We start from the raw sequence: 26,598 nt of genomic DNA on the forward strand, positions 1-26,598 counted from the left end.
GCCGATGCGGAGCAGTTGCTATCTTCTTGTGCTGCTGCCTCCTCCCTGGTCATCATACTCATGGTATCATCATCTTGTGGTGGTGCAGCAGCGCGATCAGCCGCAGCCGGAAGGGCGCCACAGCGGCGCTTGATTTCCAAGTAGCCGCTGGCAACGAGCAGGACGACTACGACGGCGGCGAGACTGCTGGCGCTGACCTCCGCCGTCATGCGCACCACCGCCTCGGCTACCGCTCTTGCCACCTGCTCCAGCTGCTGCTGCATCGTCGTCGTCTCGTCGATCGATCTGCTTAATTATATATTTTGGTACCCTAGCTAGCTAGCTACTCTTCTTTAATTTAATTATATGACTTATCTTATCTACGGTATAGTACGTATATTTATATATGTAGCAGTAGTTATACATTGTTTATACGATGATCCGACCCGACTCTCAATCGAGAAGCCCAAATGAATACGATTCGTTCCTTGATACGCGGCTAGCTAGTTACATGCCTGTCTTATCTCATCACGTATATAATAAGCCATTATATATACCTTCTGTTCAACATAATTAAGATCCAACATGGCAAAATAGAAGTAACGCAAACAACAAATTTAATTGGAACTAGTATAGGTGTGCTCATAACCAAATTTGATTTTTTTTAAAAAAAAATGTAAAAGTGAAATTTAAACTTGCATATTTGTTTAGTGATATATCACATATTATTTCTATGTTATTAAAACAAGTATTTTTGTAATTATTTGGATGACATGCAAAAAAGCGAGTAGACATCCCCTCGAGGGACTAAGAGGGTAATATTGTACTTTTACATCCCTATTACACAAGATGATAACATAGATGGCATATAGGGGAAGAATAAGTTCAAGCAGTCGCATATAAAGGAATAACAAATTTTCGATGGCATATAAGGAAACTCGTGAACTTTAATTGGCAAATAAGAAATTTTCTCTTTAAATTTTGGTTGCGGTTTAGAGCATGACCCTAACACCGATCCCTTAATCTCGTGTTTCAAGCAAAAATCAATCTACAAAGTAGCTCTAAACTCATTCCCTTCTCCTTAAATCTAGCTTTCCACAAGTTGGGAGAGGCAATCGCTCCAATTGCAAGTTCGTGCACACCAAGAGGAGGAGTTGCACACGGGAGTACAAGAAGAGGTCCGATTTTGTTACGAAGTTTCTCGCATGACTCAATTTTTTTGAGAAGTTAAATTTGACTATGTTGGGAGGGGAGGATATTTTTATCCCTTGAATTCCATTAGAGATTCTCATACAAAAGATTTTAGGGGATTGAATTTTGGCACTTTGTTGGTGATGCTCTTATGAGGCAATAAGCGGATGATGGGAACTCAACATGCTATCTTCTCCGCATATAAATAGGGGAGTCTGAAAGTTGTTGATAGGAAGATATAACAATATTAGGGATTTAGGGGCGGATACTGAGCTAGCTCGGTTTGACTTGTTAACCTTAGAGAACTAAAAGCTTAGCTCAGCTCAGCTCACGAGCTTGTTCGTTAGGCTCATTAACGCATTTATATCACCTTTATATTTTTAATTTACTATTTATCATATACAAATTTAATAATAAACATTAAATAATAGCGAAGATATGGTAATTAAAGGCTAAATCTATGGTTAAGAAGCAGTAAGTGAAGATATGGTGATATGTGGTACCATAATGAGCTAAATGAGCAGCTCACAAGCTGGCTCGTTAAGCTCACTAGCTAAAGCCTAGCTTGGTTCGACCCATTATGACTACGAGTTCAAGTAGATCCAAGCCGATCCAAACCACAAGCTTTAAGCTTTTTCTCCACCGTGTATATGACGCATTCAAAAGCATCTCATGACAACCCATATAAAGAGAAGCTCTTATGATATAGTATCTATAGTGGCCTTATTTGCTAGTGCTATTGTAGCTTTATTGCTACTGCGACTACAGTACCAACAATACAAAATGAACTAATGTTGTTGCAGCTAGCTATGCCAAGCAGGGCCAGGATCTCTCGGTCAGCGTGGCCTCTATGCATTAACTTATAAGTTCTAAGCTGCTCCATGAAAACTCTTACCCCTTGTCGTCTCACATCTTTTATGTTCTCCTTTGCCTCGATGGCTCACCATCGTCGACTTGGCTACAAGTTCCTGCCCCTATCGACATGCTGGCCAAGCTCAATCCCAACTCCACCGTCTTTGTTTTCCGCAAGCTACTACTCTTCGAGGTGTACCACATCTAATAGTTTAACCGCAGGAGGGGGTGTATTCTAGTTGGGGTTGCGGATCTGTTGAAAATGGGATGCAAATTGGGCCATTCTGGCCTAACCTATTTATGATGTGTCAGACTGTCACATTTATATAGAGCACCACCCTACACGTGATCAGGAAAGGAAAAAAGAAATATTTCCATATTATAACTCTAGAATAGTATATTTTTAAAGATAGAAATATGTTTTGTTTTTTTAGAAAAAAAGGTTGAGATATCATGTCATTGTGAAGCAACAAACAAGCAAAGAAGGTGAGGTGGGGTTCAAATCAGATGTATGGGTTACGTGGCTTAGTATTTTGCATGAACACGACACGATCACAAGACTGACTTGGGTTCTCTAAGCTTACCTTGTTGGCTTCCCCACCTTCGGCTCATCACCGAGACCGAACCCAAAAAACTGAACTCCGTCAGTAGTTCGGTCATATGATCTCCAAGACCAAGATATATTCGTTGAGTGTGATCATCTTACGTTGTGGACTGAAGTAAACAAAATGACCAAACCAACCCAACTACCACATCCTACACTGGACGCTGCTTGTTATCGTGCTAGGTGTTGCTTGCACCTTGGAAAGTTGGTTCGCATCTTGCCTTCATCTAGTCCTTCACTAGGCCAGGCTTCTGTGCATTCTCCTAGCAGTCTTGGTTATCTCCTACACAGATGGCAATTGAAACAACCAAATCAAACCAGATCTGGCTGGAGTTGTGGAAGGACGTGGCCACAGAGGTATAGATGGCCATAAGGCCCGCCCGACACAGCCCGCCTTAGGCATGCGCTAGGCACGACCCAAGGCGATCGAGTTGGCACGGCACGGTTGGCACTTCGGGGCGCGCCGTGCCTGTCCATGGGTTGCACCTCAAGCCCAAGCATGGCCCATCAGCGGTTGGCCCATGCCGTGCCTACTTGAAGGCACAGGCGGCCCTGCCTTATTTGAAATAAGTCTATTTCCCCTCCCTCCTCTTTGGGTTGTGAAATAAGTCTATTTTATGTCCCTACTCTTTGGACTGTGCCATATAATACATCTATTTTTCCTCCCTATTCTTTGGGATGTGCCTTACACATGGTTGAATTAAGTCTGATTCGCATCCCTGAACTTCGTGCCGGGCCGTGCTGGCCCAGCGTGCTGAGGTAGTAGCCCAGGCACGACACGGCTATCGGGCCGAGCCGGCACGGGCATGACCTAAGTTGGGCCGTGCCGTGCCTGGGTCGGGCCATATGGCCATCTATACGCGGAGAGGATACCTTGGATTCCACTAGCCTAGCAAGTCCCAATTGATACGTCGGCTAGATCCCCAACTCCGAAGTTATGTTCCCCTTATGTTATACTCCCTCAGTTCCAAAATGTTTGACGCCGTTAACTTTTTTAAACATGTTTGATCATTCGTCTTATTTAAAAAAATTAAGTAATTATTAATTCTTTTCATATCATTTGATTTATTGTTAAATATACTTTTATGTATACATATAGTTTTACATATTTAACAAAAGTTTTTGAATAAGACGAACGGTCAAACATGTTTAAAAAAGTCAACGGCGTCAAATATTTAGGAACGGAGGTAGTATTAACAATCGTTGAGATGTGTTGGTTTTATTCGTCTAGCCCAATCTGACCGTGACCTATTCTGTTGCCATCTCTATGCAAGATACAACCAGTTCTCTGTTATCCAATGAGAAAAGGAAAGAAGTATTTTCTTTGAAGGTAGGAAAATCTTAGCATTTTTGCAAGGAAGGAGTGAGAGAAGGAGGTTCGGTTCGGATCGGATATAGGGCAGCAGCATATAGGAGAGAGAGGTACGTGGTTGAGCAGTGTTTGTGTTTGGCACGTCCACGACAGCACGAGACGGGTTGGGGACTTGGGGGGTTGAAGAAGCCAAGCTCTCCTTGGTTGGCGCGCACGTACGTTCGCTTCGCTTCGATTCGATGGCCACCGGTGACCCAAACCCTACCACCACTCCGCCGTCGCAGCAGCTGCAAGGTCTGGTTCTTGATTCCCCCGCACATATCTGATTCTTGATTTGATTGGAATTTGGAATTTGGAAATTTGGATTGGGTGGTTTGACTGACTGGAGTGGTTGCAGGAGCAGATCCCCAACCCCAATCCCAGCAGGATGCCGCCGCCAACGCCACTCCGGCGGCCGTGGCCGTGAGAGAGGATTATGTCCAGAACGCCGTCAAGTTCCTCTCCCACCCCAAGGTCAGGGGCTCCCCCGTCCTCTACCGCCGCTCCTTCCTAGAGAAGAAGGGCCTTACCAAGGACGAGATCGACGAGGCCTTCCGACGAGTCCCCGTAAGTGTATCATCTCATACTCACACCCCCCCTTCTTTCTTGGGTCTTTCAGTTTTGCTACCGCTAAATTGCTTGCCCTCCTACACTACAGGATCCGCAACCCAGCGCTACTGCTACTGCTGCTGCTTCCCCTTCGCCTTCACAGCACCGTAAGCTTAACCTTCTTTCTTCTTCTCTACTTAGTTTGACATACTTAGCAATATACTTATAAGAGCACTAGTCTTCTTTCATCCCACCAAATATCCACCTGTTATGATTCCATCCACTTCTTGTGTCGAGTCAAACAATGGTACCTGCACAAATTGTGTCTCATAGCTAAAGTGTTTACAAGGACCATTCAGATGTATGTACTCACCTTCTTACCTCCATGTCGATCATATGCCTTGTCTTGCTTGCTTTGCTGCAGCCAACAACCAGAACCACTCTTCTACCGTTGTGCAACCTTATGCACCAAGGCAACCAGCAACACCTGCTGGCTCTATTATTGTTGCCACACAGCCCAAGTTCAGCTGGTACCGTGCATTCGTCGCTGCAGGGCTTTTGCTTGGTTTTGGAGTTAGTGCTGCTGTGTTTGTCAAGGTATCTTCTGCTCACCTCTCCACATATCTGAAACTTTTCAACTCACTGATTCATCCATAAATCAAATTTGCATGTCTTGCATAGAAATTGCTCCTTCCTAGGCTTAAGTCTTGGATCCGCAAGGTCGTAGCTGAAGGTGATGAAAACGAGGGCAGGCAAATTAAGTCCAAGATCGATGAGGAAACTGCTGAAGCTGTAAAAGCTTCTGCATCTGCTGTTTCTGCTATTGCCAAAACTAACCAAGAATTGCTTGCTTCAAAGGATGAAGGTTTCACAGTGCTCCCCTTTGTTGTTGGCTATCCCAATTCATCTAAACATACTTCATATTTTATATATTTTCTTATATCACTCATTCTGATTATTGCATGTTTGTTGACAGAAAAGAAGATACTTGTGACATTAACACAAGCACTAGATTCCCAAGCAAAAGAATTGAAATCCTTATGTGAGTCTCTGAACCATAGCAGGGATTCTATAAATATTACCAGGGAAGATAGGTTTTCTCAGTACCGGGCATTGGAAGAGCATGCCCCTTCTGCTGCAAGGAATGGTCAGTACCTAATTTCTCCATCATTTTATAGTTAAGTGCTTGTTTCTTTGCATACAATCGCATTGCAAGGTTAGCCTAGGTATGCGGAAAAATATATGGTGGAAACCACATATGTAGTGGAAACCCGGAAACTACTGTTGGATTGAAAAATAGACGTTTGAGATTTGTCCATGTCATCACGAGTAAAAATTTTACTCGCAGATTTACTCATGAGTAGAAATTTTATTTGGTGTCGTGGACGAATCTCGTACATCTATTTTTCGATCCAACGGCAGTTTCCAGATTTCCACTACATATGTGGTTTGCACTACATACTTTCCCTAGGTATGCTGCAACCATACTGGCAGGAGACTATAAATGCTACCTTTGCCTATTACCGAAAGCATTCTTTATTTTTCTTCTATTGTTTGGCATCACTTCATTTTACGATTGAATGTAATTATTAACCCTGATAACTATGAGTCTCACCATATTGTTTGCGACTTTTAGGGCCAGTTAACACTCCATGGAGAGCCTCTCAGGTGTGTTGTACATTGTTCCTTTTCCACTCCAATAACGTGATCAAGATAACAGGAATATCTGACTCATTTCCCTTTTTGTAGCAAACTAATATGTATGGTGTGCCAAACAGTGATTTTGGCTCAGGTCAGTAAAACTTCAAGTTCCTTCCTGCTCTCTCTCTCTCTCTCTCTCTCTCTTTGTGCGCGCGCGCCTGGTGTGTCTCTGGTGTTACCCTACTTTTCCCAACCATTAGCTGCTTGTTTGAGCAGGGAGGCCTTCATTTGCGTCAACACATAATGAAGCTACACCTGGATCATTTTCAAGATCGTACGTTGAGGTAGGCAACTGATCACGCTGTAAATCAAGATTTGCTGAAATTAGCTGGGCATCAATTTTAGGCACAATTTAGTGTTTTGTGGTGCCCATGTCACATTACTTCCTTATATCTCAAAAGAAATAATTATTTCCTATCTAGCCTTTAACAGTATCACATTTCAGCCAATGAACTCCTTTAAATCATAACCAAATATCGCACATCAACCAATAAATTTGTCGAGCAATATAGCTTCTTTTCATATACTAGTACCTTTCTAAGCCCATGGCAAGCTGTTCAATTGTATTTAGCTGGTGCGGCCCTTTAGGTCATTTTTATAAACTGGGCTATTTTTTTAACCCTCAGATGAATAGATTTTCTCAAAGTAGTACAGCTCGATCTTCAAATATAATATATTTCTCATGTTTAACATACTTTTATAGCATTTCTAATAGCTCAACTTGACCTGCTTTCAAGTTTCAAGATCTGCCATCAATATGTTACTATGTTACAACTGTGTTCTACCCTCTGTAAAAACAAGACTGCACTAATCGATCATGCTCCTGTGTATGTACAAATGAATAATAATGTCATTAGTTCATTTTTGTCATCTTCCTTGTGTTGCCCTTTTTTGCGGGATCTTCTGTTGTGGTTATGTGCGGTTAACGCTGGAAGAATGCCTCCTACTGGACCTTGATCTTCTATCCTAATTATTTCTACTATCTTAATAATGTTTATGCTTTCTGCAGACATCTGCTGCACACCGAGGGGATAATAGGTCTTCAGGGAGTAAGGTGTGGTCCTGAACCTTTATTTTCTTTTGCTGTAACATGAGGAACTTGGAAGCTGACATTTAAAGGCTTTGCATGATGAAAAACTACAGCCATGGGAGATGCAGCAATACTCACAGCAGAGGATTGGCTACGGATCCAACAGCCAGTTGAGTGATGACGGATGCCCTGAAACTCAGGACAACTATGGCGGGGGACCTTCGTATTCGTATCACCAGAATCAGAATCAGAACGGGAAGGCTCCGGCTCCGGATATTCAAGCAGAGGAGGCCAGGCCATCGGTATACATAAGTGGGGCTGAGGAAAGGTCGCCTCCGCCTCCGCCTCAGCGCCGCTGGGTTCCCCCGCAGCCTCCGGGCGTTGTGATGCCGGAAGCTGTGGCTGCCATCCGTCAACCAAAGTCCCTCGCAAAGCAACCGTCGAGCGAAGCTTCTCAAGAGGCAGCCAGCGAGACGCATGCCAACGGTGCTTCAAGTTCGTCGCCTCTTCCTGAAGAGGCGCTTGTTAATGGCAGTGACGCCGGACGTAGTGAGATCGAAGAACAAGCAGAAGCCATCTAGAAACAATTTGTTTTAAATTGGGACGAGATGATGTTGAGAAGCTGGAATATGTATTTATTTTGGATCAGTACGGGAACGCCTACTGTGGTAACAGAAGATCTCGATTTGTGGTCGAGTTTATACTACACTACGTCAAATAACAAGTGTTGCTACTAGCTGTGACTGTGAGTGATACCGATACATTACATTACATTACATACATACACGGTGATTAAAACAAACAAGCAGACATTTTTACTTGGTTATGTTATGACAGGCGGAGATGGCATATGTTAAGGAAGGATAATCTTTGTTCCTTCTTCTCCGCTTGATGTGCCGCTTGTTAATAGCATGGCAGTCGACGATCATATCATATGTGATCGATGCTATGGCAAACCCAGTAAACGAACAAGAGATAAATTAGAGGCAGACTAGTGAGGAGGTGCATATAAGCATAGATCCATACGTTCATGCAACTCTAGAGCCATACATTAACAAGTGGAGTGGTTAACATGAGATGATGCGGAGATTAGCAGCAGCTAGCCACCTTAATTAGTAGATACTCCTAAGGTAGGAGGAGTGAGTACTCCACAGTGGGGAAGCAGATGGAGCTTAGTGGCGATTGGCAGGGGATGTGGCAGAGAGCATCTTGTCAACTTTGGCCAAAAGGCCTCGCATCTCTCCCGCAAGCGCAAGCTTTGCTCCATGGTCATGGCTAGCGGTAGCAGTAGCTGTAGGCGAGCGGCCCAGCAGTGAGGAGATCATCTTCTGGAGATTGTTCCTAACATCCGTGAGTGGGAGCCTGATTGTTGTTGTTGGAGTAGAAGCTGCTGCTGCTGCTTCTTTCTTCTTCTTCTTCTTGGTTTTACTAGTAGTCTCCTCCTCCTTTTGGCGGCTGCTGCTTGGATTGAATTCAGCTTGAGCGTTGATACCTGCATTAATAAATGAGGCTCAGGCAGCAGCATTCAAGATAAAAGAGTACAAGAAGAAGAGATAGATATCCTATGCTATGCTAGTATATACTGTACTAGAATGAATATAATGGATTGAAGTTGCTTACGGGTTGAGGAGGAAGAAGGGGAGGTGGTCTTGTGCAGGGTAAAGAAGCGGCGGAGCAGGTGGACATTGGCAGCATCCATGTCCAAGAGCGCGGCGGCGTGGAGCGCCGACAGCATGTCCGCCACGGCGACATTGGTGAGGTCCTCCGACTGATCGGAATCGGATACGGACACGTCGTCTTGGACAGTGACTGTAGTGAAGGGGAAGGTGTAGGGAGGGGAGAGGTACCTGCTCCTCTTGCGCGACCGCTTCTCCAAATTCTTCTCCATGGATATCTCCATACTCATCGACTACTAGTATCTCTCTTCGAGTTCGATCTCAATGGCACCGTTTGGACTTGGGAGGAGACGTCGACTAGTGAGACTAGTAGTGAGGACTGGGGAAGAGGGGATCGAGGGATTGGCAGTCCTTGAGACAGACAGAGGTTGCGCGTGTGTGGAGCTGCCGGGTTGCTCCACGTCTACAACTCAACACCTTTTTCTCGTCTCTACATTTTTAGAGAGAAAAAAAAACAACCTTCTAATTTTGTAGGGGTTCATTATTCATTTAGGCTCTTATTAAATATCAATAGCTAAAAAGGGGAATAAAACAATCCATCAATTTCAGCTATCTCAAACCAGACAGGCCATAGCAGTAGAACAATCAATATTGGCGTAGGAGTTCCTTTTGTACAAAACAAACAGCTTTTCAATTTTGTACAAGTTAATTCTTTCATTTAGGCTCTTATTAAATATCAATAGCCAAAAAGGAAATAAAATAATTAATCAATTTCAGCTATCTTAGACTGGAAGACACTCTAAAGTGAAAAGCGCAAGATGCCAACTGCACGACCTGATGCTGCTCAAGTTACATCCATCCATCTTATAATTCGTAACCAACATACAGTATTAATTAGGAACTCGACCGAAATGAAACACTAGTAGCAAACAATTCGAGCCGGACTTGCAGCAGCAACACGGGATAAAAGGAAATTTAAGGAAACGAAGCCGGCCACCACCACCGATGAATGCATACTGTAGTACTCTACAATAAATTGCATCATCGAGATGAATGGATTTAATAATGGACTACATACAGCTCTGGTCTATTCAGCACAGCGGCAATTGATGAGAGAAACATGTATGTATGCATCATGATGATGATGATTTGATTTATTTCTTGTTGAGGTCGATGCCGGCCTTTTTGGCGACGGCGTCGAGGCCATGCTTCTCGATGGTCTTGAGGGCTTTGGTGGAGAGACGCAGCTTGACGAAGCGCTTGCCTTCCTCCCACCACAGCTTCTTGTACTGCAGGTTCACAAACTGCTGCTTCTTCGTCTTGTGGTTTGAGAAGGACACCTTGTTCGCCCTGTTGGTCTTCTTGTCCGTGAAGGGGCATATCCGGCCTGAGTCACCCACCCCCACATCATACAACAACATCACCATACACGCCATCTTGTTCCTACTACTACTAGTTTCTATAATTTGTGGCATCATGCAAACAAATGATAAAGTATAATCTCACCCTTTTAAATTACTTGTCCTTAACTTTGTCATAAGCCAAACATTTAATATCATAATATTTATGTGTTTATATATTCATCATGAAAAGTACCTTCATAATATATAGTACAATTAACATGTTGTTAAACTTTACAAATTTCTAGAAATTGATAAGTCACAATTATCTTTTTAAATAAGAAATTGATAGTTAAAGTTATGAATGGTTGACTTAGAATAAAACTAAAACTATAACTTGAAATGGCCAGAATAGTTATATTTTTTCTTTTCCCCCTTCTTTCTTATATACACTAGTAAGAAGAAGAACCTCTGCTTATGTCTTAGAGAAACAAAGAGATGGTTGTCAGACATAAACAAGCAACCATTTCAAATATATTCTAAACAACCCTGTTAAATTTCACTTGGCGCAAGGATATTATTGGCCTTAAGTTAGTGGCGTGGAATCATCTCTTTCCACGCATTGCTAATATAGTGTTGTCACACGAGAAAGATGACTTTAAATTGAATCTAACACCTGATGGAAGATTCTTGGTTAAAACTCATTATCTTGCCTCAGCACATACAAGAGTTCCCAATTTTAACAAACATATCTAGAAGTTAAAAATCCCTCTCAAAGTGAAAATGTTTCTATCGCATTTATGTCGAGGGGTGGTGTTAACAAAAGATAACCTGGCTAAACGGAATTGAAAAGGGAATAAGACCTATTGTTTTTACCACAAGGAAGAAACGATAAAGCATTTATTTTTTGAATGTCGGCTAGCCCGATCAGTTTGGTCTTTAATCCAGATTGCATCGAACATTTCTTCACCTAGGAGTGTGTCACATATGTCTGGGCAATGGAGTTTGCGACAAAACAAAGAGTCTAGGCCTCTTTTTCTACTAGGAGTTGACTTGTTGGGCTATTTGGCTATAAAGGAATGATGTGATTTTTGACAGGAAAATTGTTTCTTCTTCTTTGCAGGTTATTTTCTTGATCACACATTGGCTCCGATCATGGATTATTCTCAAGAAGCCAGATTACAGGGGTTTTGTCTGTTCGGCTTGTCTTCATTTGGAGCATGTGGTCAAGGTTTTTTTTTTTTTTACCCAGGCACATGAGCGGCAACCTAGTCTTCCGATATTAGGTCCTTAATCGTTGAGTTAGTTCTGTTTTTCTTGTTGTGTGGTATCTATTGGTTGTGCACTGACATGGTGCAAAGAACGACCAAATTCAATAAAGCTTCCATTATCTTAAAAATACAAAGAAAGATCTGAGTTTATGGTAATAGATTGACAGCTAGTCTATTTTCGAGAGATTAAAGCAATCAATTACTAACAAATAGGTCATCTGGTTCTAGTAGTAGTATATATACAGTGGAGTATTGGATGGCGCAAAAAAAAAACGAAGGATAAAGTAACAACTTTAATAGTAGCAGAAATGACATTGGTGGTGTAATGTAAAACTGTAATGTCAATCTGCGGGTGGATGGCTCGAAACAGAGAGAAGAAGGAGGAGGCAGATGACGTACGCGCGAGGATGGGGTGGAGCTTGGGACCGGCGGCGGAGGGCGCGGTGGTGGCTGCGGCGGAGAGGCCGAGGCTGAGGCCGGCGAGTTGCGAGGTGGCGAAGCCGAGAGAGGAAGAGGAGGAGGAAGTGCGAAGGAGCGGAGCCCTGGTGGCGGGCGTGAAGGAGCAGAGCATGGTCGCCATCGCCACTGGAGCCTGGAGGAAGAAGAAGAAGAAGAGGAGGAGGATCAAGTCTTGTGCGGCTGCGGCGTGGCGTACAACTTGTTTCTCCTATCCTATCATAATCGTCTCTCTATGTACTGTGTGAGCAGGGGCCCATATATCGTAGTACTGTAGAAAAGGGCGGCCCAAGCCCAACTCTCATTACTACTAGTATTACTCACAGTGATAAGTCCACTTATTGTCCCTTATTTTACGTCGAGTTTAATGGTATCTCTAAACCGCAATACCAGCAATCTTCACCCCCTCCCCCCCATTTTGGAAAAACCTTCCAAATCAGTCTCATGGTATTATGGATGACTGATTTCACTAACGTGGCATACCAATCAGAAAAATAAAATTTAAAGTGGACTTCCTCCCAACCTGTCCCCTCTCTTCCCCATCTCTCCACCTCCCCCCTCTCTTTCCCATCTCCAGTGGGGAGAGGGGCGGCGGCCAGCGAGCCCGTCCACGGGAGGTGGTAATGGTGGCGGGAGGTCGGTGATGAGGTGGCTCCAGTGGTCCACGACGGGGGAGAAGAGGAGGTAGGTGAGGGAGCCGGCGAGTTCGAGCTCATGAGCTATCTGCAGGAAAGCCCAGTTGTGTCAGGAGTGTGAGGAGCCGCGGGGATGGGAAGGGGGTGCTGCAGTGGTGGCGGCAAAACTTGAGCTCAAGCGGTAGTGATGAAGACGAGTACGCATGCGGAGGGTGACGTTGTTGATGGAGGTTTTGGGGAAGAAGCAAGTGAACTAGAGGGACAATGTCGTGTCGCACACCACCAACTCCCACACATTCTCGCGAGCGTCCAAGATGGGGACAGTAGCAAAAGTCCGGCTCCCACTTCCAGATCCCCTTCGCATCAACCTCCATTCCAGATAGCACACTTCTACCCACTGGTCCACCTCCTCTTCCTCATACTCCTCCACGTCGCTCTTGGGCTCCTCCTCGTTGATGGCTTTTGAAGTGGAGACAGTGGAGCTCTCGGAGGAGACAGACCGGCATGCCCGCGACGACATCGCAACACCGGGTCGAGGTCGAGCCGGCCCCTACTTCTCTTTTCCGTCTTCAAGAACAGCCTCCTTGACTTCTACCCACCCATCCCTCGCCGAAGGAGCTATCAAAGAGGTCACCCGAGAAGATGTGGAGTTGATTCTCGCCTCCTTGATGGCCAGGAAGACAGGAAGAGGACCCCCTCGCAGGCGGTGTGGAGGATTGTTGTCTGTCCTACCAGTGTTGGTGTGTGGTGGACCGACAAGGCTCCTCTAACTTAAGTCAAAGGGACATGCGTCTCTAACATATGGGCCTATAAAGGTGGGCCGCACCTGTCAAGGACCCATATCCTTCTAACTTTAAGTCAGAGGAGCTCCTTTCGTGGTGGACGAATGAACTCGTCGGCGTGTGAGAACAGAGAACTAACACCAAATGATGGAAGTGATAAGGATTGAAGAAATTTGCAGTTTTAGTAGCAAAGTCAAAAGTGGTACGAATTAAGTAGCATATCATGAAAGCGCTCTGAATCGGATGGCAAATACTGAAAATCCTCTGTTTATTTTGGCCATGGGCGTCCCGCACCCTGCTATGCTTCCTCTTCTCCTCCGCCACCATCGTCACGTATCCAACTATTTGTTTCTTTCTTCTTCCTCACCGATTGCAAATTTACCATGAATAGTCTTGATACATCTACTCCAGATAGCAGGTCTTTTTTATTTATTACAAATAACAAAGGAATATCCTTCCTCCGAATTCCATCTCTAGGCTATTAGTTACAGTACAATACCGCTAGTTTCGAATAAATTGACAGCAGTTTTTGTTAATACTACCTTACTAATTAAACAGATAAAGTAGCTAGGCAGCCACGGTCCACAAGTCATCATGAAGAATCTAATTAATCTGGAACATTATCAAGAATTGTGGATGGGTGTGAGCAGAATGGGGCATCCGTTCTTTAACCTGGGGAACATTGCCCATTTCTCAAGGCTTGGATCGTCATCTGCCATCTCCCATCTGAAATCAGCACAGCAGTGTTGTTGTAATCGATTACAAGAGTCGACGAGATAGAGAGCATCATCTGGTTTCTGGTACTCCAGTACCTAACCTACCTGAAATTGGTGAGAAGGCGGTGTAGGAAGATAAGCATCATGATCTTGGCGTGGTTCATCCCCAGACATGTCCTCCCGCCTGCTCCAAATACCAGCAGCCTCCTCTTCTGTTGTTGTGCACGCCCAAGCTTCGCATCATCTCCCTCTCCCTCTTCCTGCAGACACTACAACAGTTGCTTAATTCAGATTCAGATAGTAGAAAAATGTAGAGGCAACCAAGCAAGTAAAGAAATTCGTACGTACGTCGAACCTAGAAGGATCAAACACCGTTGGGTTGTCGAAAACATCCGGGTCGTAGTGGAGAGACCTGGCATCAATATTTACAATCCAGTCCTTCTTTATGTGAAACCCTGTATATACATACATGCAATGTCAAAATTACTCAGCATGTCAAGTGTACTACTTTCTCCGTTTCACAATATAAGTCATTCTAGCATTTCCTACATTAATATTAATATTAATATTAATGAATCTAAATAGATATATATGTCTAGATACATTAACATCAATATAAATGTGAGAAATGCTAGAATGACTTACATTGTGAAACGGAAAGAGTAGTAGTATAAGCTTAATTAATTTCCTTGAATTCGTATTGAGCAAGACATTAATAATAGTATACTGTAAGATACTACTCCAGTCACCTGCAACCTGGCAGTCCTTGAGCGCCACCCTTGGAAACCAGGAAACTATAGTGGCCATCCTCAGCGACTCTTTCACTGCCTGATGAAATATTATGTACTCACAGCTGAAGTTAAGCTTTACAGTAAGAAGTAGGAATAATTAATTAAGAAGCTTGCTAGTAGTACTCCAATTAGCAAGGGGATGCAGGGGAGGAGTACCTACCTTGTACGCATAGTCCATGGCGTTTAGGTGTTGCATAGTAAGAGAATAATCACCCTTAAGCTCCAGCCGAAATGCTTCTGCCTGCACAGTACAATTAATTAATTAATTATGCCCATGTATGTGAGGTACTCCTATATGTTATGTAAGTGTATTGATTGAATTGAAAATTTGAAGAAAGAAAGAAAGAAAGAAAGAAAGAAGAAGATAGTTGACCCGTAGCTTGTCCTGGATTAGGCGGTTGTCGCTGAGATACTTGACCATCCAGGTGATGGCGGTGGCCGTGGTAACCTGGCCGGCGATGATGAGGGTGAGCATGTTGTCCAGAATCTGGTCCTCAGTGAGGGCGTCGGGATGGCCAAGCTGCCGCCTCTGCATGAGCACGCTGAGCAAGTCGTGGTGATGGTGATGGTGATGGTGATTTCTGGCCGCCATCTCCTCCCTGAGCGCCGCCATGATGCGCTTCCTGGCGTGCAGGCCCCTGCGGAAGCGCGTGCCGGGCAGCCAGCGCAGCGGCAGCGCCAGCATGGCCTGCGTGACGGCGAACACGTCGCTCTGCAGCGGCCTCAGCTTTCCGCCGCCGGCGCCCAGCAGCATCTCGCAGATGGCGCGGTAGCTTATGTGGAGAGCGGCGTCCAGCACCACGACGACTTGGTTTTGATTATGAGGCGGAAGAAGCGTAGTCCAGTGGCGGATGACGAGGCGGTCGAAGGCGGCGGCGAAAGCGGCGGTGGAAGGGGTGGCGAAGAGGGTGGTGGCGAGGGCGCGGCGGGCGTGGCGGTGGTGGGCGTGGGAGGTGGAGCAGAGGATGCTGTGGGGGCCGAGCAGGTCGGCGGCGGTGCGGGCGTAGCGCTTGGGCAAGTGGGGAGGTTCGGCGGTGAGGAGTTGGGAGGCGGCGGGGTGGGAGGCGGACACGAACACGTGGACGCGCCCCATGAGAGCGGTGCGGAAGCAGCAGGTTGCCTCCCCCTCCCCCTCCCCCTTGTACAACTTGTAGCGCTCCTGCACGAAGTGGTAGAATCCCCGCCCGCTGCCATGGGAGGCCAGGAAGGCCGCCGTCTCCCGCCACTGCCACACCCACACCCACCATGGACCTGCACCAGCTGCCGGAGGAGGAAGCAGCGGCCCCCCCGCTTCGGTCGTCTTCCACCATGACCGGTACCAGGAGGCCACAATTGTAAGGACGAGTAGAAGAAGCACAACCACCCACCATGCTCCTGCTGCCAGGGACTCCATATTCATCGATCGATCGATCGGTATACGACTAGCTAGCTAGGTTGCTGAGCTTGTTCATCTTCCACCGCGCGCTCCAACTACACAAACAGCTGATCGAGCCCTGCCCCTTAATTGGGCCTTGATGATAAATTCTACTCCGATATCATCAATCATCATGATAAGCCTAGCTACAAGGCCACTCCATGCCCACCGTTACAACGCACTCACTCAATCCCTTGTCAACACATCTACTCTAGCTACTATAGTAGTACTCCCTCCGTTTCTAAATATTTGGCACCGTTAATTTTTTAAGTACATATTTGACTGTTCGTCTTATTCAAAAACTTTTGTGAAATATGTAAAACTATATGTATACGTATAAGTATATTTAACAATAAATCATATGATAGAAAAAACATTAATAATTACTTAATTTTTTTAATAAGACGAACAGTCAAACATATTTTAAAAAATCAACGGCGTTAAATATTTAGAAATGGAGGGGTTATGTATCATCATCCTACCACTAAGGTCCCTTCACACGCGACAATTAATTAAAAATAGGAAAATCACAAAGTTTTTATATCTAATGTATACGCAAAATAGATAATTAAAAATACAACAAAAATACATAAATAACCATCCAGAGATAGATTTAGAGAATTTTTTTCAACAGGTCAAAACTCTTGCTTTTTTTTCCTAAAAAATCTACCCTCGTTGAGCCCTTCCTATGAAATGTCATATGAATTGAGAATATGTTTCAAAAGACTACATAGAAAATTTTCATATAGAAATATTGCAATCCCTCCACAAATCCTTTAAACTTCTAAAAGGAGGCATAAATTGAGTTATGGCTAATTACTACTCCTAGTTAGCTTCATATTGTACGGTGTTTTATATTTTTAAGTCAAACTTTTTAAACTTTACCAAGTTTACAGAACGTAACAACATCTGCAATAAAAAAATTAATTAGTTTCATTAAATTTACAATTAGATGAACTCCCAATATTCCAAGCGCCTAACTCTGCCCCCCGTAGGCCACGTGCGTGATGTATTTTTTAAATATATTTATTTTGTGCTAAAATGTTTTTACATAGACTTGAGCTTGCCGCAGCAGCCATGCATGGCCAATGTCGATGGCAGGCAGGCAGGCTTCCACCTCAACCTGTCGGAGGAAAAAGAGGATTGACGGATGTCAAGAAGATGCCTCGTGCTACCTCATCTCTTCATCTCATTTTGTGCAGTGCTTATAACTTTTTATATCTAATACTTGATCGTCCATATCATTTATTTTTATATGATGAATATTTTTATTGTTATTAGCATATAAAACCTGAATACCTGAATAGTGCTTTATGTATGACTTTTTCTATGTTTTTATAAATTCTTTAAATAAGACGAATGATGAAATATTAGACACATAAACATACAACTATGGGCCTGTTCAGATTGATGACATTTTCAATCATATCATTATTTGGTAAAATTGATAATTATATGGCTACGTTTAGTTTGTTACCAAATATTAGAAATATGTATAGAATTTTGACAACATTATTAAGATAATCCTATCAAAATTTTGGCAATATTACCAATTTATCAAAATTTTAATATTACTAAAATTTAGTAAAAGATTTATTTTGATACCAATCTGAACGGACCCTATATTTAAAATGGAACAACAGAGAGTAGATCAGACGTGATGCGTCCACATACGGGCGGCGGACGTAGAAATGGGCTAAGGCTTGGGGTCTCCGTTTGGCCCAATAGATATTAACACGGTCAAAATTCAAGGAAAATGTTTATTTTGTATCCCACCACAATGTGGGGGGAATAAGTTCATCGGAGGTCCCTTAACTTATCAACGAATCCGATTTTCATCCTTCAACCGAAAAAACCAGATACAATAGATCCCTCAACTATAAAACCAGTACAGATTATGTTCCTCAGCGGTTTTGGCTAACGTGGCACTTACGTGGTTAATTGGACGCGGTCTTTATCTAACATGGCGCTTACGTGGCAAGTCGATCCGGAAAAATAAGGGCAATCCCAACCCATAACACTAGACATGGTTTCCATAAACTCCATATCATCAAGAAACTAGTACTAGACACTACTCTTCCAATGCAAACACCACTATTCCATACTTCAATTTAATGCTACTTATCTCACATGATGTCTTGGATGTTGTGTAGAAACCATGTCTCATGCAAGACATGGTTTTCTTCACTTTTTTCATTTATTCACTTACCACATCATTTTTTTGTCATAGGTGGCAACTTATTTAATGCTATGGACACTATCCTAGTCATTGGGTTGAGAATGCCCTAATAAACTCCATGCGACCCACATGTTAGTTTCACACCCAAATTAATAAAAAATGATGGGGCCCACGTGGACCCATATGTCATTCCCACTCTTGTTTTTCCTCCTCTCTCCCCATCTCCCCTTTCCTCTTTGCAGGCCCGACGGAGAGTCATCGGCCCGGGGGAATCGGCACCACCACCACCACACGACGGCGAGAAGGCGGCGGCGGCGGAGGCGGAGGCGGCGCTGGTATTCCGGTGCGGCGGCGTCGGCGGCGATCCCGACGAGTAGCCGGACCCGGTGTGCGGTACAACCCGCCGCTGTCGTTCTCGTCGTCGCCGGCGTGAGGTACGACCCGAACGGCAGCGCCGCAGCGTCCCAGGACCCACCGCTCGGCGCTCGCAGCGCCTTCGGGACAGACGGAATGGGAACTCATCCGCCGCGTTACGAGGCATCAGTGCATCACTGACGTGAAATCGAATTGTGTTCGAAATCGAGAGCCTGATTTGAAACACAAAAAGGGAATTGTGTCGACGTTAATAGCTAAGATCTGAAACACAGAAATTAGTGACGAATGAGACGAGACACATGATCCATCTTTATTCATAGCACGCCACGGCCAGCGCCGCCGACGCCGCGCCCCCCGCGGCCGCGCTCGTGATCCGTGCCGGCGCCGGCGGCACGCCTCCGTCCACCTGCGCCGACGCCGCCGACGCGGACATCAGGGCCACCGCCGCGACCAAGGCGAGCAACACGGCGCCTCGAGATGCCATCGCAGGAATGATTGAGTACGGCAAGCGATGCAGAAGCACCCGGCGGCTCAGGTTAACCAAGGTGGAGAGAGAGAGAGAGAGAGAGAGAGAGAGAGAGAGAGCGGTGAAACGGTGGCGGCATGGGTAGTGGGGTATATATCGAGGTGGCGCGCGCTCGGAGGCTGCCGTCCCGGGGGCGCGGCCGCGAGGGGCGCGTCGGCTGGTATTCCCGTGGTGCGACGCTTGGTGGGCCTCGCCGCGACACGTTGGGCTCGTCGCCGACGCCGCCGCACGGGAATACCAGCGCCGCCGCCGCCGCCGCTTTCTCGCTGCCGCTTGGTGGTGGTGGTGCCGATTCACCCCAGTAGCTGACTCTCCGTTATGCGAGGAGAGGGGATGGGGAGAGAGGAGGAAGAAGAGGAGTGGGAAAGACATGTGGGGCCCACGTGGGCCCATCATTTTTTAATTAATTTATGTGTGAAACTGACATGTGGGTCCCACGGGGTTTATTATTTTTCAATCTCAAATTGGCGCGTAAGCGCCACGTTAATGCCACGTCAGATGAAGACTGAGTCAAATTAGCCACGTAAACGCCATGTCAGCCAAAACCGCCGAGAGACCTAATCTGCACTGGTTTTGACAGTTGAGGGACCCGTTGTATCCGGTTTATCGGTTGAAGGACGAAAATCGGATTCGTTGACAAGTTAAGGGACCTCAGATAAACTTATTCCATATTGGGGATAGAGCCTCCTTTAATTATCCGAACCTGTTATTTAATGACGGATTTCATAGTAATATTTCATTATTCCTATATATGTTTTTTTAAATATAAGTAATATTTATAACGGATAAAGTATACACTTTGACAAAAGGTAAAAGGAAAAACAACAACTGATGGGAAGGGGAACTATTCTGATCCTCGTTAATTTATTGAAATACCACCCAAATAATTATGATTTTTTTAAATAAATGTTAGTTTCTCTTTTTTTTTCTCAAAGTGTTGTTTGATTTTGAACTTGATTTTTTGCCGCAATAGATGTCGATGTGTCGTGCAAATGCGTTAGCAAGCTAAGTCACGCGCGTTTTGTGGCCTACGACCTCACAGCTGTTTCGGCCCGGCCTACCACGCAACTCCGGGAAGGTGAAAACACGCGCACGTACGCACGATATCAGATAAGATCATGTCTAGCGTAATTAGATTTTGATAATCACGATCTGAATCATTCTTTTTTCTTTTTACATAAAGGTTATTTCCTTTTCAACTACAAATTTGAAAAATCTATACATAAAATTTAAAACTCTCTAGAAAAAGAAGTCATACCCAAAAAAAATAAAATTGTTAACCTGAAATTTAAAAACATTTAACTCAAAAATTAAAAACTTTCAACTTCGGTTGAAAAATATTCAACTTAAATTTTGAAAACTTCCAACTCAAAATTCAAAATTTTCATCTCAAAATTAAAAACTTTGAACTTGCGGTTGAAAAACATTAAACTAAAAATTTGAAAACTTCCAACTCAAAATTCAAAAATTTCATCTCAAAATTTAAAACTTTCAACTCACTGTTGAAACATTCAACTCAAAATTTGAAAACTTCCAAATCAAAGTTCAAAATTTTCATCTCAAAAATAAAAACTTTGATATCAAAATTCAAAACTTTCAACTCAAATTTTAAGATCTTTTACTCAAAAGACAAAATTTTCATCTCAAAATTCAAAACTTTCAACTCAAAATTGAAATACTCTCAACTCAGATTTGAAAACTTTCAAATTGTATTTTGAAAAATTTAAAGTCAATATTTGAAAACTTTCAACTCGAATTTTTAAATCAATTATTTTTATTGAGAAATTACTGTAGCACCGTAATTAGATCTATAATCACCGTTACTCTAATCGCGTGATGGGAGGATTCGTTGTATGTGCCACGTGGTAGTGCGAGCGAGTTAACATAGCGGCGCGTATGCGCGAATTAGCTGCGCCCCTTCGAGTTAGCCCATGCTTCATGCTTGCTAGTTACCACCCCTTAAATGTCCAGTTGCTTAGTCCTTTCATAATTTCCATGAGCAAAAAGCAAGCAGAAATACTACTAGCGGACCATCCATGTGAACCACAATTTGTTCCTATTTTTGTGGGCGTCGCAAGACGTGGCCAAATCAGCCACAACGATTTTCTCCTCTGATACAAACTGCTTAATTCTCTCCGCAGTAATATCTAAGTTTTTGTCCTTCCAAAAAAAAACCTTTTCGAAATACAAATCAGTATAGGAACCAAGTAGGAGTAACAAACGTAACAAATGTCGAGATGGCTAATTCGCGCGCACGCGCGAGAACAGCAAGTCGCGAGCGTTTTCACGAGAGACGGGAGTAGTTAAGCCTAACTAACTAAGTTAGCTTTAGATAATGACACTAATTAAGATAAGATTGTCCTTTTTTGAAGATTTTTTTTACTAATAGATTGAAAAATTTCAAGTCAGATTTGAAAACTTTCAACTTAAGATTTAAACTTTCAAGTCAAATTTTGAAATCTTTCAACTCAAACTTTGAAAATTTTCAACTTGAATTTAAATTTGCAAGATAAAATTTGAAAACTTTCAACTCGAGATTTGAAAACTTTCAACTCGAGATTTGAAAACTTTCTACTCAGATTTGAAAACTTTCAACTAGTGATTTGGAAACTTTCAACTCAAAATTTTGAATTTTTTGAAGTCAAATTTGAAAAACTTTCAACTTTTTATCTCAAATTTGAAAAACTTTCAACTCAAATTTGAAAACTTTCAACTAAAATTTAAAAACTTTCAAGTCAAAATTAAAAATTTTCAATTCTACATTTATAAAGAGGTATGCGAAAGATTAAAAAAAAGGAAGAAGCGAAAAAAAAGAGAAGAAAACGCGTCAAAAAAGTGCGAAAAAAGAGGGATGCGGTGACGGGGTCCAGCTGGCGCGCGTAAATTGCTGGTGCGTACGCGCGTGCTAGGATCCCCCATAATCCTTTACTTTGATTTAGGAAGAACAAGGTATACAAGCAGTCATTATCCCTCAAGAGGTTTAAAATCCATTCCAGTCACAACAGATTTATATATGTTAATTACAACACAAACACAATAAAAACATATTTATAATAAGATAGGAGGATCACATCTAGAAGAGAAGTTGTACTATACACTTTGAACAGATATATACTAGTATATATATAATATACTGCTAGAATGGAAGTTGTACTATACACTTTGAACATGTAGAAGGTGAGTAGTATCGGATTGTTTAATCGCATCGTAGTATCGGGATATATAATATTTTATTTTTTTAAGTTTAATTTAATATTTATATTAAATATATATAGCCATTCTAAATAAATAGAATAGTACATGAAAAGAGACATTTGTCAAGAGAAAGCCACTCACTAGTTCTAATAATTTTATTTAAGATTGATTTTGAAGATACATAAACACAAATACACTTAAATAGTTTTGAATTTAAATATTGTCTAGTACATGAAACAGTTGGTATCCCGATTTTAGAAACGATACTATCATTTTATCCGGGTATCGTAGAACTGACACGTGGTATATATTGTAGGTACGTTTTGGAAATACAGTAATACATACTGATACTGTAGGGAATGTGGTATATATATATGGTTGAAGGAAGGAAGGATGGGATGAATGAAGTCAAATCTTGTGCAAGGCGAGGAAGACGTTGGTGAGCTGGTCGTTGTTGTGGCGGTAGTAATTGTGGAGCAGGTGGGTGTACCTCCGGAAGAGGGCGTCCATGGCGTCCCACCCGAAGTGTGGTCCAAGCATAGGCTCAACCACCGCCCTGATGGTGCTGCTGGTCTGAGCCGCCAGCTGATCTAGATCTGCTTGGAATTGGCATGAGCGGGAGCGGCTCACCTCGAAGAGCTCCATCCTCGTCACCTGGAAGGACCCCTCCTCGCGGATGGCCTCCCTCAGCTCCTCCGGGCAGGGCCCATAGAAGGGCGCGTCGAAGGAGTCGACGAGCCTCCTGTCGTCGGCGGCGGCCTCGGCGAGCAGGTCCCAGAGGTGGCAGTCGTGCGGCGAGGGCACCGCCTCCCGCCTGGCCACGAAGGTGAGGAGGAGGACGCCTCCGCGGCGGACCTCCTCGGCGCGGCAGGAGAGGAAGAGGCGGAAGTCGGCCTGGAACTGAGCCCTGTAGGCGTGCAGCACCCTGGAGCTGGAGCTCGAGCTCGACGACGCCGACACGTACATCCTCCCCTCGTTGGGCGCCGCATCTGCGGGTGCCCTAGACAGGAAGTGGAGGCTCGACGACGACACCACGTAGTCCAGGCTATCCGCCGGGAACACGCGCCCGTAGAAGGACCCCGGCCACGCCGACACCAGGCACCGGCTGCTATTGGCATTATTGCTCGGCACCACCAGCTTCTGCTTCTGCCGGAACACGCTGTTGAAGTCGTTGCTGGGGAGATCGTTGAGGAAGACGTGGAACTCTGCAGGCGCCGCCTCCTGCTGCCGCTCCGCGTCGCCCAGCATGGCCTCAACGGCGTCGCCGGCCATCAGCAGCGCGTTCGGCCCTGTGGCGCACCCGAGGTCGGCGATGGCTATGGCTCTCGCCTGCCGCCGACCGCGCCGAACGGCCGCCGCCATCTCCTGCCGCTCCTTCCTCGTCGCCGCAGCGATCGTCCGCTGCATGTCCGAGTTGTTGGCGTAGCTCAGCTCTCCGGCGTCGCCACTGTTCATGCCCACCACCACAACGCCGCCTGCTTCTTGCGACGCCGCCAGCAGCTCCATTGCTCCAGCTGCACTGTGCATCATCTATCATACGCAAAAAGCACTGGTTGCTGCTGCTAATAGCCGCCTAGCTAATCACTACTCACAACAGCATGTGTGCATGCCAGTTTACCACCATATATATAGCCATATAGGGACTGCGTATGCATTTATCAATATTTTTCTTTCAAAAAATTTGACACCATTTTTCTACACTGATGAAAACGGTCTTCCTAGGCGGACGGCCAGTCCACCTGTAGACAAAGACATGCGAAAACAATCAGCAGCCGGCCGATCCGATTGGGAAGATCAATTTTCCTAGGTGAACGAGAGCATGATGTGCCGCCTACGAAAATACTAGTCTAGCCACCTGGAAAAATATTCGCGCTAAAATATATTTTTCCCCAAAATTTTTAATATTAATTTTTAATCAATAATATTTCAATTAATTAATAAATAAATACATTTAACCACTAAATGTATTTAACTATTTTCAGTTTATTAATACGGATATAAATAATAGTCTATTAATACGGATATAATATACATATATTGTAAGAAAAATAAATATAAATATGTGTTAACTATTTTCAATTTATTTTATTCCTTTTAACTTGTAAAAAATGTATTTGTCTTGTATTTTTGTGAAATGATATATTTTATATTAATTATGTTAACAATTTTTCATAACCTATAAATAGCATATAAGAAAACGAGATGATATCACCTCCCGAGGATGAAAATCCATCTCCCTACATGTATACACTAGGCGCAAGCGTAGTTAGACTACGACCACGACGATATGCAGGTTGCTAGACAGGTGTCAGGTGGTTCTTACAAATTTGACAAGTCAATTCTTATAGAGACATCCACGTTACGTCACCTGTGAACAACAAATGTGACGACTGCTTCATTTGTAAATAATAATTACACGATTTTTTTCTAGAGCATTAATTAATTTACTGTTTATCTTTGATTGGCGGTATCACAATTAATTATTTCACTGTTAAATTACATAGATAATTAATTAGCTTTCACTTAACTAAATTAACTTTAATTGGGTATCGAACATATATATATATATATATATATATGGCACCATGGTATCTAATGCACAAAATCACTCAAATTTTTTAAATTGTGAGTATATATCTAGTTATAATAATTTGATTCATACCTATACTTATCAACAAAACAACTCAAATTTAACTTTATTTCACAATTCATGATTACATACCTAACTAATAATATGTATGGATGCTATATACCTAGAATCAAAATCTAACAAAAACAAGTTCAAATTCAGTTCAAACTTGCTTTAAACTAGTTAGTAAAGTAGTTAATGTTAATACCTAAGTAATTGAAAAAGTTTCATACTCATTTGAATTGGGTATATACTCAATTTCAACAATGGTGCCCGGGTACCATGGAGCACCAAACAAATTTACCATATATATATATATATATATATATATATATATATATATATATATATATATATATATATATATATATATGTAGTAGATATCACATGGGAGGTGGATTTTCATTTCGAGGGGATATCTTCTCGTTTTATGCATACCACCTACAAAATCATCAAAAAATTTGGAAAAAAAAATTAACAACATAGATCAATATGTGATTTATCACTCTACATACATGCAAATTCAACTTGTATAAGTATAAAAAAAATTAACTCTGAAGTGTATACTATTCGTACTGAAATTTGTTATTTTTGTTTCTATTTGTGTAGGTTGAATTTGAATTTGCATGTGGTTGTGAAATAACGACATATCTCATATTGATCTATCATGTTAGTTTTTTCAAAAAAAAATTATAATTATCTGAATGGCATATAAAAATAAGGGATATATCTTGTTAAGAAAGAAAAGAGTTTCCCATTTCACGTCCGCTAGTAAATTACTACTTCCATGCATACATGTATAATGTTGGCTAGTATAAAGTTGAAGTAGCCAATGTCATATAAAAAAACTGGAGGGATTATTTTTTTGATAATGAATTTTTATTAATCCAGCCTCTATATAAACGAAGGATATATATAGAGTCAAGCTAGTAAATTAATTAGGTGTACGTACGTCGTAGTATGTGCTGGTGCTTTCTTTTTTTTGAACGGAAGTGCTGGTGCTTTCAGGCACATGAAACTAATTGTTCACAACAATAGTGCACCACATATACCAAATTGAGCTCGTGTTGATGCATGTACTATTGCATTGCATTCACACAATCAGCATGTGGCGTCGTTGCCCTCTGAATTCTGCTCCACATATAATTTGATACGAATTATTCCCTCCATCCCAAAATATTTGACGCCGTTGATTTTTTTAAAAATGTTTGACCGTTCGTCTTATTCAAAAAATTTAAGTAATTATTAATTCTTTTCGTATCATTTGATTTATTGTTAAATATACTTTCATGTATACATATAGTTTTACACATTTTATAAAAGTTTTTAAATAAAATGAACGGTTAAACATGTTTAAAAAAGTCAACGGTCTCAAACATTTAGGGAACTAGGAGTAACAAACACGTACGATGATCG

At 42.9% G+C, this 26,598-nt stretch overlaps 5 protein-coding genes across 9 annotated transcripts; 1 reads left to right on the forward strand and 4 right to left on the reverse strand.

Annotated features, from left to right (window-relative positions):
- Positions 1 to 4,009: 4,009 nt before the first annotated feature.
- On the forward strand, positions 4,010 to 7,963 carry LOC127773402 (peroxisomal membrane protein PEX14-like). Of its 2 annotated transcripts, none has more exons than XM_052299465.1 (11): positions 4,010 to 4,232; positions 4,342 to 4,544; positions 4,636 to 4,693; positions 4,951 to 5,123; positions 5,208 to 5,391; positions 5,503 to 5,673; positions 6,163 to 6,194; positions 6,276 to 6,318; positions 6,444 to 6,511; positions 7,237 to 7,281; positions 7,371 to 7,963. In XM_052299465.1, the coding sequence occupies exons 1-11, from the start codon at positions 4,178 to 4,180 to the stop codon at positions 7,836 to 7,838; spliced, it is 1,500 nt and encodes a 499-aa protein (XP_052155425.1). In that variant the 5' UTR covers positions 4,010 to 4,177; the 3' UTR covers positions 7,839 to 7,963. The 2 variants fall into 2 exon arrangements, with proteins under 2 accessions (XP_052155425.1, XP_052155424.1); XM_052299464.1 differs by having other exon boundaries at positions 4,013 to 4,232; positions 4,336 to 4,544.
- Positions 7,954 to 9,351, reverse strand: LOC127773403 (uncharacterized). Its single transcript, XM_052299466.1, has 2 exons — positions 8,878 to 9,351; positions 7,954 to 8,749 (listed from the first exon to the last, which is right to left on the reverse strand). The coding sequence occupies exons 1-2, from the start codon at positions 9,161 to 9,163 to the stop codon at positions 8,430 to 8,432; spliced, it is 606 nt and encodes a 201-aa protein (XP_052155426.1). The 5' UTR covers positions 9,164 to 9,351; the 3' UTR covers positions 7,954 to 8,429.
- Positions 9,352 to 9,711: 360 nt separating this feature from the next.
- LOC127773404 (50S ribosomal protein L28, chloroplastic) lies at positions 9,712 to 12,153 on the reverse strand. The gene is made up of 2 exons (XM_052299467.1): positions 11,884 to 12,153; positions 9,712 to 10,260 (listed from the first exon to the last, which is right to left on the reverse strand). The coding sequence occupies exons 1-2, from the start codon at positions 12,062 to 12,064 to the stop codon at positions 10,028 to 10,030; spliced, it is 414 nt and encodes a 137-aa protein (XP_052155427.1). The 5' UTR covers positions 12,065 to 12,153; the 3' UTR covers positions 9,712 to 10,027.
- Positions 12,154 to 13,760: 1,607 nt separating this feature from the next.
- On the reverse strand, positions 13,761 to 16,464 carry LOC127772603 (abscisic acid 8'-hydroxylase 4-like). Of its 4 annotated transcripts, none has more exons than XM_052298550.1 (6): positions 15,238 to 16,464; positions 15,025 to 15,105; positions 14,823 to 14,937; positions 14,422 to 14,528; positions 14,179 to 14,342; positions 13,761 to 14,083 (listed from the first exon to the last, which is right to left on the reverse strand). In XM_052298550.1, exons 1-6 carry the CDS (start codon positions 16,261 to 16,263, stop codon positions 13,981 to 13,983), a joined length of 1,596 nt encoding a protein of 531 aa, XP_052154510.1. In that variant the 5' UTR covers positions 16,264 to 16,464; the 3' UTR covers positions 13,761 to 13,980. The 4 variants fall into 4 exon arrangements, with proteins under 4 accessions (XP_052154510.1, XP_052154512.1, XP_052154511.1 ...); XM_052298552.1 differs by having other exon boundaries at positions 14,823 to 14,901; positions 15,238 to 16,463; XM_052298551.1 differs by having other exon boundaries at positions 14,179 to 14,333; positions 15,238 to 16,463.
- A 5,879-nt stretch (positions 16,465 to 22,343) lies between these two features.
- Positions 22,344 to 24,221, reverse strand: LOC127774147 (probable jasmonic acid carboxyl methyltransferase 2). The gene has a single exon (XM_052300431.1). It carries the CDS (start codon positions 24,081 to 24,083, stop codon positions 22,962 to 22,964), a length of 1,122 nt encoding a protein of 373 aa, XP_052156391.1. The 5' UTR covers positions 24,084 to 24,221; the 3' UTR covers positions 22,344 to 22,961.
- Between the last annotated feature and the right edge of the window lie 2,377 nt (positions 24,222 to 26,598).

The sequence above is a fragment of the Oryza glaberrima genome, chromosome 5 (assembly GCF_000147395.1).
Source record: "Oryza glaberrima chromosome 5, OglaRS2, whole genome shotgun sequence".
Lineage (NCBI taxonomy): Eukaryota > Viridiplantae > Streptophyta > Magnoliopsida > Poales > Poaceae > Oryza > Oryza glaberrima.